Source organism: Pecten maximus, chromosome 7 (assembly GCF_902652985.1).
Source record: "Pecten maximus chromosome 7, xPecMax1.1, whole genome shotgun sequence".
NCBI classification, from domain to species: Eukaryota; Metazoa; Mollusca; class Bivalvia; order Pectinida; family Pectinidae; genus Pecten; species Pecten maximus.
The window spans coordinates 15340530-15356613 of record NC_047021.1 but is presented as its reverse complement, the minus strand read 5'-3'; the positions used below and the strand labels follow the sequence as shown (position 1 = coordinate 15356613).

Here is a 16084-nt window from a genome sequence, read left to right as displayed (position 1 = left end):
ACACACGATATGGCTCTGGTACTGACACGATAAAGGAACACACGATAGGACACTGGTACGGACACGATAAAGGAACATACGATAGGACACTGGCACGGACACGATAAAGGAACACATGATAGGACACTGGTACGGACCTGATAAAGGAACACACGATAGGACACTGGTACTGACACGATAAAGGAACACACGATAGGACACTGGTACGGACCTGATAAAGGAACATACGATAGGTCACTGGCACGGACACGATAAAGGAACACATGATAGGACACTGGTACGGACCTGATAAAGGAACACACGATAGGACACTGGTACTGACACGATAAAGGAACACACGATAGGACACTGGTACGGACCTGATAAAGGAACATACGATAGGTCACTGGCACGGACACGATAAAGGAACACATGATAGGACACTGGTACGGACACGATAAAGGAACACACGATAGGACACTGGTACGGACACGATAAAGGAACACACGATAGGACACTGGTACGGACACGATAAAGGAACACACGATGAGACACTGGTACGGACACGATAAAGGAACACACGATAGGACACTGGTACGGACACGATAAATGAGCACACGATAGGACACTGGTACGGACACGATAAAGGAACACACGATAGGACACTGGTACGGACACGATAAAGGAACACACGATAGGACACTGGTACTGACACGATAAAGGAACTCACGATAAAGGAACACACAATATTACACTGGTACGGACACGATAAAGGAACACACGATAGGACACTGTAGATAACTATAACTCTATCCTGATTTCTATCATTTACATTTCTAAAAAAAATGGTTTTCACAGCACGATTGATATCTTACTGTGTTCGTCTTACGCATCTTTTAACTAGTATACAGAATCATCTGTACCAAACTATATTAAAAAAGCTTTATTTAGATATAAAGAAAACAATGATACGTAAATAGTAACAAAAACAACAAAATCAGTTCATCCATTTTAATTGAACAGGGCATGTTATCCGGATTTGATTATTTTGGTTTGTCATTACATTTCGTGTGGATACATTAGAATGCGTGACCGACAAAAATCGTGCATTTTTAATGTAATGAGCAAATTTTGCAGTCAGTAAAGGTTTTATTACAGTTTCCGTTCAGAAAGCTTAATGATTATTGACACATCCCGATTACGTTGACCATTTTCAATGTTACACATCATGTCTCAGACAAGGAACATTTGCTCAGTATATATCCTTCACTGACAGAAGATCCCAAAACTTGGCATGGTTCGAATGTCATGTTCTGGTCGACTTCTTTTAAATGTTGGATAAGGTCATTCAAATATCGCTTTTCATCTATTTCCTGAACATGTTTGTCAACTTCGTCGTCGAGAACTTTCTTCTCCAATTCTAGACTAGCAAACTTTTTTCCGAGGTCGGAATAATCTCCCACTAGTTGACGAGTCTCGAGTTTCAACTTTGCTGCCTCTTCCGTCATCTGTATCACTCTTCGGTACATTTCTGCGATTGTGTTGTCCTTTGTGGATTCGTCGTACACTTCCGCTGAATCTGCGCGGCGTTGCCGTAAGTGTGGCTGCTTCTTTGGGGTTTTTCTGTATTGCTGCTTTGGTCTGGCGTTGCTTTCTTCGTCCAATAAAAATCGTACATGTTTTTTACGTTGTTCGACAAGCCCTTCAACATTGTCAGCCATTCTATTCTAGCCGATCATAACGCCATTTGGTTTACTTTTGATTTGCTCTCCACGTCATCAAAACTGACGCTTCTGGCTTATTGTTGATGACGTCACGCGTTTTGCCATGGCAACAATTACAATGCATTTGCCATGATGCTGCATTCGGAAGCGTCGCAGCCCGTAGACAGTCTGTGGTACAAGTACCTGAAATGTAGCATTTGTTTGGAATATTACTGCAATCCACATACCCTGAAATGTGGACATAGCTTCTGTATAAGGTAGGTGAATTAGAGCAGTTCTTTTAATCTGTAATAGGGAGGACCAGTAGGGTTTGAATTACATGTAGTGACTTCTCCCTCTCTAATCGTGTTCTCTACAGTCTCATCTAGTAAAGTGACCATATAATTTCTAATTTCTAATTGGCAAAACAGAGGGCTTTGTATCATTAAAAGTGTCTTGATTTCTGTATAATATTAGATATTTAACACGTGTGATGTTGCTAACTGCAGTTGTCTCGGTCAATTAGAAAGGAATGGCAGAGAGCAGAATCCTGGAACGAATCCCAACCAAATAAAGTTGCGCTGCCCGACATGCCGATCTCCACTCAGTGCAAAAAGCATAAGAAAGCGGAAACTAACCGTCAACTATACCTTACAGGAGTTCGTGGAGAACTGGCTTAACGAACAGAGAACGGTAAGTAAAATTCCCAACAAACAGCCCACCCCTCCCCCGCCCAATCCTACTGGCAACAGAAGGATTTCTGTACTCAAGGCGTCAAAGAACATGTAGATACAGAATCTGGGCTACATCAATATAGAGTTACTGAAGAACTAGTCCGTTAACGGTTTACGAAGTTTATCTTTCTTTCCCATGTTGGGCCAGACAAAAGTTTGTTCCATATAGCCCAAGGATGTTCTAAACAACATTTTGGTCAAGCTCACTTTATCAGTTCTAGAGGAGCGCTGTTTGGAGGGTCGTGATACCGCATTTCCGTAAAGTGTCAGGCTAATGAAACCTGTGTGAAGATCCAATGTGTGATTTGAGATCCGTACCCGGGCGGTTTATTTGGCTCAGGAAGATGAGACAGCGGCCTGTCTTGTGCTGTCGCGGTAGTGACCTTATGCAAGACACCTTGTTATAATATTCTAGCTGCAACGGATATCCCTAATGATGTCAAGTGAGAGAAGTCACCGCTACTTAATAGGAAACCCCGCCTCAAAATTTAACTGGCTGTTCACGTAGAACTAATCTGAACGAACACACATAACTATACTTGCTCTTTTGTGCATCCAGTACTGGCAGAAGACTGGTACATATTATTATTGTTATCTTCACATTGACGTTCAAATACTTTTTAGATCAATTTTTACACGCAGATTGTGCAAAGTATTACGTCGAGCTTTGACTTTACGATTCAAGTTGTCTTGTTATGCTATTTCAGATTCGAACCCGGACTGTCCATGTCCGATCCGTCGCATCACAGAGTGCCGACGAGGGCAGCGAAGGGGAGGATAATGAGGAAGAGGTGTCCCGAACGGAATATGGAGAGGTTTCCGTTCGACACCATCTCCCTAGAATGTCCAACAGCGAAGTGGACACCATAGTGAACCAAGTAGAGCAACGACGTGCCCGTCCAACGTCAAGTTGTGGCAGCACGTCGGATGAGTCGGACGCCAGTTTCACGACAACACAAGACAACCAACTTGAACGGCGACATCCCGTACAGACCTTACCCGTTTTTTCATTCACATCTCTTCTGAAACATTTCTTGACGGACATTTGTGGCGTCGTATCCGACGTGATCAGATGTCCAAACAGGTCCGTGATGGCGGTCGTGTGGAGCGGGTACACCCTTTCGATCATGCTCATTTCCAGTGGGTTCTTTCCCTATATGCTCCTGTATAGCATTCTCTTCTTCCTGATACTGTACGCAGAGTCCATCGAACAGCGCCGGGCTCAGCGGGAACGGCGGGCATGGACAGCCGAAGACTGAATCACTCGGTAAAAATATAGTGTTCCCGTGGGTCTTTGACTATACAGAAACTGTTTGGCTTCCTGGCCGTCTCCGTGTTGATCTTGTAAAGTTTGTTTTTTTTGTTTTTTGTTTTTTTTTCAAACTAGGCTTCGACACCTTCCGTCGTTAAAATGTGACTTAAATACAATGAATAATAAAAAAAACTGATCTGGCGATTGGTTTCGTAATTTATCCTTTTCTAAACGTTCTTGGTCAAATAGTACCTGATTGGCTATTTACACATATATTGTTAGGTAGTGCAATCAACCGTTGGTATTCTTTTGATTGGTCTAAATTAAGATGTTGTCCCCTTTTTTATTGAAATTGGTAAATGTTGTATGACACGATGAACACAATCGTAAATCTGTTGTGTGATTAGACAATTTACAGAATCTGAACAATCAAAGTACTGAAAATCCTCCATTGTCCGATTATGGTACTACAAACGCTACTGCGACTTCTGTTTCTGGAGTCTGAAAGTTGGTCGCCATTTTCTGGCTTCTGATTGATTGAAATTGAGGTATTGCCTGATTTTGCTGAAATGGTTAATAGGGCTTTTGAAGGATGTCTTAAAAACCAATGGCAACTACTTCGAGCAGTTTCATCAGTATTTCTTTACTTATGGAAATTCATTAACTAAGATTTTGAATATTGATACAACTCGGGCTAGGTATGTACGTGTTTGTGTATGTTAAGTATTCCATAGATGTCGTGATTTCCGTGAACGACAGTCCAAAGACAACCCGCTGTACTAGCGGAAGCGCTGTTGTAGGACAGCATTTTTTTTTATTGATATAAGATTTAAATTAAGAAGATAAATGAAAACAGAATATTTTGATGCAATGACTTTCATTCACGTGGACATTAATTAAATCCCAGCAAACTATGCTTCCAAGAGATTCATTAGCCGATCAGACCTTGGGCTGTTTCGGAACTGAAATAAAATAAAATGTAGTGGTTAAACGGAGATTAGACATAGTTTGGAGTGTATCAAAAGAAAAACAAACACTGATCTGGCAATGTCTTAATTTCTAAATCTCTGTAGTAGTCATATGTGTCATTAAAAAAGGTCCAATGGACCTGTAAACTTACACATCCTACGGTTTATTCAGATTAATTATGTGGAACCTAAATTATATTCCCTCTTTTCAGTACATGTAATTGGTACATGGCTTATATATTGGGAACAGCTGATTTGAATATTTTACCCCATTTTTATGTCGGGGGCCTTTACATAATCAAATCCCTCGTACTGAGACGACTTTGTCAAATATACAATATAACGATATATTATAGATTCTAATTATAGCAGGGTTTAAAGCTGACGGTGTCCGATGATACCAACATTTACATCACCTGTCAGAGGTAAGTATGTTATACTAAATTTTGTGTTAGGCGATATATTGACTAACATCCCTCGACAACTGAGTATAAGATCTTACTCCATTTCACATATGAAACCTTTCGGTTGGTCACAAACATCGTCATTCCACAAGCCTGTAAGGGCTATTTCCACACAATCTTCTTTCCCTCCAGCGTCGTTCGGTTCCCCTGGGTTCCAGTTGGTAACACCGATTGCCGCCTGTGTCGACATCCAGATCCACTCTCCTTCAACAAACAAGTCCCCTCCGCCCAGGTAGTATGTTGTGTCTCTCATTGCTGTCGAGGTACAAAATAATTTTGGTTGTACAATGTAATTGAAATTGAATGATAATAACAATGATAAAGGGTTCTATCTTTGCTGAACGTTGAATTCCATTTACTATATCAAATATTATAGAATTGTTAATCATGGTTAAAGGTAAAACCAAAAAGCCCAATAAAAAGTGAGTTAGTGACATTTTCTATGTCCTACCAATAAACTTACGTTAAATATTTTATACAAAAGTCATCAAAAAATACAGGATATACTAACGCAAGATTGCTACATCGACATGTTACTAAATTACGGTCCTCACCATACAGTACCGGATATATACTGACGTACGGTCCTCACCATACAGTACCGGATATATACTGACGTACCGTCCTCACCATACAATACCGGATATATACTGACGTACGGTCCTCACCATACAGTACCGGATATATACTGACGTACGGTCCTCACCATACAGTACCGGATATATACTGACGTACGGTCCTCACCATACAATACCGGATATATACTGACGTACGGTCCTCACCATACAGTACCGGATATATACTGACGTACGGTCCTCACCACACAGTACCGGATATATACTGACGTACCGTCCTCACCATACAGTACCGGATATATACTGACGTACGGTCCTCACCACACAGTACCGGATATATACTGACGTACGGTCCTCACCATACAGTACCGGATATATACTGACGTACGGTCCTCACCATACAGTACCGGATATATACTGACGTACGGTCCTCACCATACAAGTACCGGATATATACTGACGTACGGTCCTCACCATACAGTACCGGATATATACTGACGTACGGTCCTCACCATACAGTACCGGATATATACTGACGTACGGTCCTCACCACACAGTACCGGATATATACTGACGTACGGTCCTCACCACACAGTACCGGATATATACTGACGTACGGTCCTCACCATACAGTACCGGATATATACTGACGTACGGTCCTCACCATACAGTACCGGATATATACTGACGTACGGTCCTCACCATACAGTACCGGATATATACTGACGTACGGTCCTCACCATACAGTACCGGATATATACTGACGTACGGTCCTCACCATACAATACCGGATATATACTGACGTACGGTCCTCACCATACAGTACCGGATATATACTGACGTACGGTCTTCACAACATATTACCGAATATACTTACGTGCACTTCCTTTGACTTCGCCACTCAGAAATGCTACAGACGATTGGTCCATTGGTTCGGCCAGTTTGGAATTAAACGTACGACAATAACTCTAGAATTATAAGAATCTTGAATATTTAATTCAATTATATCTAAAAATGCGCGTATTTTACTTGAAAACTCGCAGAAACCTTACTACTTGAGCATACGTCTGTGATGTGTTTTATCTAAATTAATCTGTATTTATTTTAGAAAATCCCAGTTACTATTGATAAGTCGTATCCTAGAAAACAAAAAACAAAAAAAACATGAGTAGCATTCGTGACAAAATTTAAAACAAGCTGGTGTTAGTTTGGGAACCATAAATAACGCAATAACATGAAATTACTAGGGTCTGCCAAAATGTCCAATATCTAAAACACTGAAACGGAATCTTAATTTTCGTATACAAGTGCCAAGTTTATTTTATCAGACGTCGATAGCCACTTCAAGTTTTCCAACTGTTGCCAATGATTGGCACAAATGTATTTTAATTGTGACCTGGTCAATAACAGACTTCGGAACTAATATCATTAGTCTTTGGTTTATTTTAACATTGATTTGTAACATTTTTGTACAAAGTTACAATGTGTGATGATACCATGGTTTATCATTTCAGCAAATACATCAGCATGATAGGAGCAATTAATTATTAAACTTCAGTGAACTGATTTTAGCTGACTATACAAAAATACAGTTTTAACAGATGATCGTACAACTGAATATGTTCAACAACGATCAGTTATGTATGTAAATGTGAGAATTTCATAGGTGTCGCCAGATCTTAAAAGTTAATTTTTACGAAATCAGAAGACAAAAATTGTTCAAAATATGTATATTTCATGTACGAGGGCTGATTGATAAGTTGTGAGCCTTGTATTGAAGGAGATATTCAAGGATGTTCTTCTTACATCCTACTATTTTCGGACTATATAGGGCCGTGTACCCATGGATTGGTCTCATTTGGTTAGTTTATATCGACGAGGTAGCACCCTAAAGTAAACAAGACAAGCGTGTTATTGCAAAGTGGACAAAATCGCTTAAGGTAAGGGTGATGGTGAAAAAGTTTGTCATTGTCATGGCTGCCATTCACGATTGAGGCTTTAGATTAATTGATCATCCGCATTATTCACCTGATCTCGCTCCATCAGACTTTCATCTATTTCCAAAACTGAAAACAGCTATTTCAAGCACCCTAACCCTAACCCTAACATACAGTGGATGACTTTCTGAACAGCCGAGAAAAGTTCTATAAAAGTGGCAATGAGGCCCTTAAACACCACTGGCAAAAGTGTATAGATACTGAAGGGGATTATTTTGAAAAATAATGCATGTCCGGCAAAAATCACATCCTTCAATACGAGGCTTACAACATATCAATCAGCCCTCGTACAGCTGTGAGTTGCGAACCACATCCGTCTGTACCTGGTTAGTACATGTATTTTAAGGGGAAAATAGATTAGTCCATACTATTTTGTTTCTATAAATACCAACCAGATGCAGACGCCTGTGAATGAACCTATAAACACAAAATTTACATTGTGATGGGGACCATGGTTGTTCTTTGTGGACTTGGACCAATACCGCTAGTAGACGGGACTAGTTAGACGCAAAAATATTAAAATCAACATAAAGTAAAAATATCATCTGGTCTTTGATAAGTTTACATATCCAGGCACTGCAAATAGCTTATATACATATGGATTCTATAACGATGTCATTTTACAATAGAGGTTCATTAACATATTTCCCCTGCTGTGTCCTCCCAGATTAATCCATACGGCTATTTATTAAGCAGTTGATCTTCACTTTAATTTGGGAATCTCAGTAATATTAATGGTAAGCCTTTATACATACCGCTGCTACTGGCCAGGACGCCTTGTAGGAACTTAACAGATAGCATTTGTCATTGTGAGAGACCCAGCCAGAGGAACAGCCTGTCAGTAAGATATAGAAAAGTCTACATCAGTTGTAATATTACGCGCTGAGGAAATGGCAAAGGTACATTTAACGTATGGACGTGAGACTATGATATCGTACTGTATCTAGGGGTATATGACATTCTAACATTGTGCTATATCTATGGGTATATGACACTGTAACACCGTGTTATATCTATGGGTGTATGACATTCTAACATTGTGCTATATCTAGGGGTGTATGAAATTCTAACATTGTGCTATATCTAGGGGTGTATGACACTCTAACATCGTGTTATATCTATGGGTATATGACACTCACACCGTGCTGTATCTAGGGGTTTATGACACTCTAACATCGCGGTGTATCTATGGGTGTATGACACTCTAACATTGTGCTATATCTATGGGTGTATGACACTCTAACATCGTGTTGTATATATAGTTGTATGACACTGTAACATCGTGTTGAATTTATGGGTGTATGGCACTGTAGCATCATGCTGTATCTATGGGTGTATGACATTCTAACATTGTGCTGTATCTATGGGTGTATGACAATTTAACATCGTGCTGTATATATGGGTGTATGGCATTCTAACATCATGTTATATCTATGGGTGTATGACAATTTAACATGGTGCTGTATCTTTGAGTGTATGGCATTCTAACATCATGTTATATCTATAAGTGTATGACAATTTAACATCGTGCTGTATCTTGGGTGTATGACACTCTAACATCGTGGTGCATCTATGGGTGTATCACACTCTAACATCGTGGTGTATATATGGGTGTATGACACTGTAACATTGTGTTATATCTATGGGTGTATGACACTGCAACACCGTGTTGTATCTATGGGTGTATGACACTCTAACATTGTGCTGTATCTATGGGTGTATGACACTGTAACATTGTGTTGTATTTATAGGAGTATGACACTGTAACATCGTGTTGAATCTATGGGTGTATGACACTGTAACATCATGCTGTATCTATGGGTGTATGACATTCTAACATCGTGGTGTATCTATGGGTGTATGACACTGTAACATCGTGCTGTATCTATGGGTGTATGACACTCTAACATCGTGTTATATCTATGGGTGTATGACACTGTAACATTGTGTTGTATCTTTGGGTGTATGACACTGTAACACCGCGGTGTATCTATGGGTGTATGACACTCTAACATCGTGGTGTATCTATGGGTGTATGACACTGTAACATTGTGTTGTATCTTTGGGTGTATGACACTGTAACACCGCGGTGTATCTATGGGTGTATGCCACTCTAACATCGTGGTGTATCTTTGGGTGTATGACACTGTAACACCGCGGTGTATCTATGGGTGTATGACACTCTAACATCGTGGTGTATCTATGGGTGTATGACACTCTAACATCGTGTTGTATATATGGGTGTATGACACTCTAACATCGTGTTGTATATATGGGTGTATTACTTTCTAACATTATGTTGTATCTATGGGTGTATGACATTCTAACATCGTGTTATATATACGGGTGTATGACATTCTAACATCGTGTTATATCTATGGGTGTATGACACTGTAACATCATGCTGTATATGTGGGTGTATGACACTCTAACATCGTGGTGTACATGTATCTATGGGTGTATGACACAATACATTATGCTGTATCTATGGGTGTATGACACTGTAACATCGCTTTGTATCTAGAGGTGTATGACACTCTCACATCGTGTTGAATCTAGGGGAGTGTGGCATTCCATGTACATTGTATGCATATATGGACGGGTGACAACCTGACAGATTCTTGAACGTATTTCACTCTGACAGTGTTTTGTATACATGTATTTGTGTATGTGACATTGTCACCGCTGCGTGTGCGTATCTGTGGAGGTGTGACACTCCGACATCGTGGATTGTGTGTATCTGTGGTCGTATGACACTCTAACATTGTGGCGCGTGTGTATTTATTTAAACATTGAATTGCTTTCAGTTTGAAGTTATGGACTGATGAAAGCGCGCTAGCGCTTCATGTTGAATTTGCCTTTGTCCAGTTGCCATTCATCAGCCCATAACGTCCAACTGAAAGCAGTTCAATGCTTATATTTACATTTGACAACGATTTTTAAAGTCTATACCAAGGAATTTTGTCTCCGACGATGAATGAACAAATTATTATCGTCAAAGACGGAACAGCATTTTCAACAGCCATCTTTTGTTATCGCCGACGTGACAATAATGATGTCACTATAATAATGACGTCGTAATAAAGATTTGGAAGTTATGGACTCGTAACCTTCAAGTGAGCTGGGTAAAGTTATATAGTGGGGCTGCAGTGTAAATGTAAATATTGACGTGTGACACTCCGACATCGTGGCACGTGTGTATTTATAATTGTGTGACCCTCCGACATCGTGGCACGTGTGTATTTATGGATGTGTGACACTCCGACATCGTGGCACGTGTGTATTTATGGATGTGTGACACTCCGACATCGTGGCACGTGTGTATTTATGGATGTGTGACACTCTGACATCGTGGCACGTGTGTACTTATGATGTGTGACACTCCGACATCATGACACGTGTGTATTTATGGATGTGTGACACTCCGAAATCGTGGCACGTGTGTATTTATGGATGTGTGACACTCCGACATTGTGACACGTGTGTATTTATGGATGTGTGACACTCTGACATCGTGACACGTGTGTATTTATGGATGTGTGACACTCTGACATTGTGGCACGTGTGTATTTATGGATGTGTGACACTCCGACATTGTGACACGTGTGTATTTATGGATGTGTGACACTCCGACATCGTGGCACGTGTGTATTTATGGATGTGTGACACTCCGACATTGTAGCACGTTTGTATTTATGGATGTGTGACACTCCGACATTGTGGCACGTGTGTATTTATGGAAGTGTGACACTCCGACATCGTGGCACGTGTGTATCTATGGATGTGTGACACTCCGACATTGTAGCACGTGTGTATTTATGGATGTGTGACACTCCGACATCGTGGCACGTGTGTATTTATGGATGTTTGACACTCCGACATCGAGGCACGTGTGTATTTATGGATGTGTGACACTCTGACATTGTGGCACGTGTGTATTTATGGATGTGTGACACTCCGACATTGTGACACGTGTGTATTTATGGATGTGTGACACTCCGACATCGTGGCACGTGTGTATTTATGGATGTGTGACACTCCGACATTGTAGCACGTTTGTATTTATGGATGTGTGACACTCCGACATTGTGGCACGTGTGTATTTATGGAAGTGTGACACTCCGACATCGTGGCACGTGTGTATTTATGGATGTGTGACACTCCGACATTGTAGCACGTGTGTATTTATGGATGTGTGACACTCCGACATCGTGGCACGTGTGTATTTATGGATGTTTGACACTCCGACATCGAGGCACGTGTGTATTTATGGATGTGTGACACTCCGACATCGTGGCACGTGTGTATTTATGGATGTGTGACACTCCGACATTGTGGCACGTGTGTATTTATGGATGTGTGACACTGCCGACATTGTGGCACGTGTGTATCTATGGATGTGTGACACTCCGACATTGTGGCACGTGTGTATTTATGGATGTGTGACACTCCGACATTGTGGCACGTGTGTATTTATGGATGTGTGACACTCCGTCATCGTAGCGTGTGTGCATATGTGGGGTGTGACATCGTGCAGTGGGTAATGGGTATGATCTGATATCGTGCTGTATGTGTGTATCCTTTGCACATCGACTGATGCCGTGTTATTTATATTTGATATAATATATTATATCCTTATAAAATGCTATTTTTCAGAAGTGCTACAATTAAAAGAAAAGACATTGGTGTGTAATATATACCCGGTTCTTACCAAATGCGTTTTGTACTAACGACAAACCAAGAGTGACAGTCAGCAGTGCTGTCGTCGCCATTGTTCAGTTCCTGTAAGTGTTCCTTTGATAAGGCGTTCACACGATAGGTTATCTACTAATTCTATTTATGGTATAATGACGATGATAATACATTCACGTGTATATCTACGAGAGGAAGGTCGACAGTGGATTATGTTAACGTTCAATGTGATCAGCCGCAGTTTGTTAAGGATTTTAAAGTTAGGACGATGTCCTGTATACTGTAGTTGAAACATCAACGATATTGTAGCAATGTCTTACCGTGATCACTCAATATCAGAGCGCACTGTTCAACTTCAAGCGAACGTAAACACTTTTAATACACACCGTAATCATGAAAATGATGTTAAATATATGTATTTTATATCATGTTAATGTATTATCTTTGTACCATTAAGTTGAAAGAGAAATAAATGAGTCTTGAATCTTGAAACTTAGTGTCCGGTAGTCGTTTTAACGCAAAACAACTTCCAAATGACTTTCTTCTCTAACCTAGCACAATTCAACCATTGAACGGCGGGAAACCCATCTGAATAATAGATTTGATGTCAACTCTGCGTATGATGACTTTGTAAACTTTTACACCGATATGGACAACGCTGGTAAGGCCCTGTCACACTGTTGCGTATCGTACTAGCGTATGCCAGCGTATGAAAATTATCACGCATACGCTGGTATACGCTGACATACGCTAGGGGTACGTTAGGCATAGGTTGTATACGTTTCAAACACGCTGGCATGCGCTGAGATACGCTGACATACGCTGGCATACGCTGAGGCAGAAATAAATTGTTGAGCATGTTCAAAAATTTTGTGCGTATGCGGACGTATGGTTAACACGCTAAGCATACGCTAGGCATACGCTGAATACGCTAGAGGTACGATATAGGTACGTTACTCATAGGACGAGTACGCTGGACATCAGTTGCCATACGAGCATACGGGCATATGAGCATGTTCAAAAATTCTGTGCGTATGCGGACATATGGTTAATAAGCAGACGATGATTGCTTCTTAGGAGGCATGATGGAGAGAGATGTCGAGAGAGATGTTGATCGTCCGCCGTCTACTACAATAATGCAGCAATGTTTCTGGCTTTATATAGGCACTTTGTCACGTGATAGGCGGTACGCTGGGCATACGCAGTTCATACGCTACTCATACGCTAGCCATACGCAGAGTACGCTAGCCATACGCTGTTCATACGCTGACATACGCTGGCCATACGCTGACATACGCTGATCATACGCTGACATACGCTGGCCATACGCTGACATACGCTGATCATACGCTGACATACGCTGGCCATACGCTACTCATAGGTTCAATACGGTAAGTATACGCACAATTCTGTATTTTCAAGGGCTTTTTGTGCGTATGAAAATTATATTATGAATTTTCATACGCAACTCATACGTTTCTCTCATACGCAACAGTGTGACAGGGCCATAAGAGAGTTCAAGTGAAAACCAACATAGGCTCTAAGGTAAAATCGTCGCCAAAGCCCTATTGGAACGATGAGCTGAAGTGTAAATGGAACTTAGTAGTCGAAAAGGAACATTCGTAGATTGGGGATAACCGAAAGGCTCAAAGACGTCACCTGAAGCAACTATTCTGTACAGAACGTAAAGAATTCGACATGTTACACAGGAAGATCAAGCGGCAGTTCCAGGCAGAAGTGATTAAAATACAAGTAAACTTAAGCAACCTAATTCGAGAGATTTCTGGGAAGACATTGGAAAAAAGGAATCGCTAATGAAATGTTTACGTATATACCTCTTCAGGTTAAAGATGACGTTGGAAATGTCATTAATGATACGCGCCTTTCTCCTGACCGTTGGCGATCAGACTACGATAGATTGTACAATTGAACAAACGACGTCGGAGCCACCGAACAGCTCGATATGTTTAAAGAGTGTGTAGCACACGATACAATGTCATTAACATAATCATGATATATCGGACATCAACGCATCAATCCAACGTCAAGAGGTGTTGGACGCAATATGCCGTGCAAAATTAGGGTCGACAGCATTCCAACGGAAGTGTTAAAAAAAGACACGTGTGTGGATATCATGTTTTCTCTGATAAGTCTTTGTTTCAAGCATGGGTTTGTTCCAGATAATTGTGAATAGTATATTATTTATTCAATTGTTTAACCAAACAGTCTACAGGACGCACAAAATGGTTTAAGAAAGGACAGAAGTTGTCAGGACCATGTGTATTCGCTTTATAGTATCGTGAAAAATCGGATCAATGTCGAGCAATTGATCGACGTATTCATGTTTCATAGATCTACGTAAAGCTTTTGACACGGTCGATAGAGACTGTTTGTGGCATGAGCAATATTCAACGCTGTGTTTTCTCTATACAACGGTGTCACCTGTTGCGAATGCTTAGCTTCCTCAACGCTTTTTGCAATCTACATCAATCACTTGATTGAAGAACTAAATGCTTCGGAACTGAGTATTGACATAGACAGCGTTAGTCTTAGTGGTCTCTTTTATGCTGACGTCATTGTGTTGACGTCATCAGAAGACCGTCTGATCATAATTTCATCTTGGTCTTCCCGGTGGCGCCTTTCGGAAAGACCACAGTAGTTCATTTTAGACACTGGAGTACACCCGCTACTCAATATATACATTCTCCTGTAACGACCATTCTCTTGAACAAACAAACCGTTATATGTGTGTAGGACTACGCTGGTATGAACCTAGTGGTGAAAAAAACTGTCCAAATCTGCAAGTCGAGCCCAGGGCTTCTCATTTCTAGATTGTGTTGTGCTGGTGGAATGACATACTCCGTGTTTACAAATTAAAACTATATGAAAGTCTTGTACAACCAGTCCTTTTTATTGTTCTGCCATTTGGGCCCAAACACAATGAAAGGAAATAAATAATGTACAAAATCGGGCAATGAGAACTTTCATGGGCGCGTCAAAACACACGTCCAATGTTGGCGTTATTGGGGACATGGGGCGGTTATCCAGCCGTAGTAAATAATGGATTGAAGTTTTTCGTCTGTACTGTCCTTTATGAAGGATCTGAGACCGGAACATTATAATATACATCCATGGAGCCTACCGTAGTGCTCTAACCAAGTTACGATGTGGAAGTGTTCCTTTAAAGATAAGAAACTGGTCGCTGTAACAGACCCGAGCGGCTTTGTCCTTTTTGTAGTGTCTCGGTAAAGAGCGAATTGCATTTGCATTGCCACCACGTGTCAGACAAACTGGACAGATTCTCTCTTCGTGAGGTATTCGAGTCCACCTATCAGTCTCTATCAGTATAAGTAAATTACTATTTGTGGGTTTACAGATAGATATTCTGTCTTTTTCCTTGAATCTGAGAAGGTACTTTTCAGGTCATATTATAAAAACGAACTCTTATCCAAATTGCATGCTATGACTTATATCCCCGTTGCATGCTATGTTCCTTAGAAAGGGAGATCATCACCCATCTATTTTGGAAGTGTACTTAAGCTCAAAGCTTTTTATCTTTTGAGAATCTCTGAGACATTCTTGTCATTCCTTTTTCAATCAATAAAGAAATATCGTTTCTTCGGACTGATTAATTAAACTGGATTATATAATACGATTGATAATGAAATTACTATCTCTGTTTAGCATTGTATGTACAAAACTAGATGTTTACATAGCTCA

General features: G+C 40.6%; 2 protein-coding genes across 2 annotated transcripts; one reads left to right on the top strand and one right to left on the bottom strand.

Annotated features, from left to right (window-relative positions):
* Positions 1-1799: 1799 nt before the first annotated feature.
* Positions 1800-3941, top strand: LOC117331730 (E3 ubiquitin-protein ligase RNF135-like). Its single transcript, XM_033890589.1, has 3 exons — positions 1800-1960; positions 2192-2375; positions 3124-3941. Exons 1-3 carry the CDS (start codon positions 1833-1835, stop codon positions 3673-3675), a joined length of 864 nt encoding a protein of 287 aa, XP_033746480.1. The 5' UTR covers positions 1800-1832; the 3' UTR covers positions 3676-3941.
* Positions 3942-4528: 587 nt separating this feature from the next.
* Positions 4529-12484, bottom strand: LOC117331729 (perlucin-like). Its single transcript, XM_033890588.1, has 5 exons — positions 12384-12484; positions 8428-8507; positions 6553-6643; positions 5139-5355; positions 4529-4630 (listed from the first exon to the last, which is right to left on the bottom strand). Exons 1-5 carry the CDS (start codon positions 12442-12444, stop codon positions 4600-4602), a joined length of 480 nt encoding a protein of 159 aa, XP_033746479.1. The 5' UTR covers positions 12445-12484; the 3' UTR covers positions 4529-4599.
* Positions 12485-16084: the final 3600 nt, after the last annotated feature.

Coding starts and splice junctions, on each gene's coding strand:
- LOC117331730 (XM_033890589.1), top strand. CDS start 1,833: ATGATGCTGCATTCGGAAGCGTCGCAGCCCGTAGACAGTCTGTGGTAC. Junction 1,961..2,191: donor GGACATAGCTTCTGTATAAG/GTAGGTGAATTA, acceptor TGCTAACTGCAG/TTGTCTCGGTCAATTAGAAA. Junction 2,376..3,123: donor GGCTTAACGAACAGAGAACG/GTAAGTAAAATT, acceptor ATGCTATTTCAG/ATTCGAACCCGGACTGTCCA.
- LOC117331729 (XM_033890588.1), bottom strand. CDS start 12,444: ATGGCGACGACAGCACTGCTGACTGTCACTCTTGGTTTGTCGTTAGTA. Junction 8,508..12,383: donor GTTAGTACAAAACGCATTTG/GTAAGAACCGGG, acceptor TCTTACTGACAG/GCTGTTCCTCTGGCTGGGTC. Junction 4,631..5,138: donor GGTTTCATATGTGAAATGGA/GTAAGATCTTAT, acceptor ATTTTATTTCAG/TTCCGAAACAGCCCAAGGTC.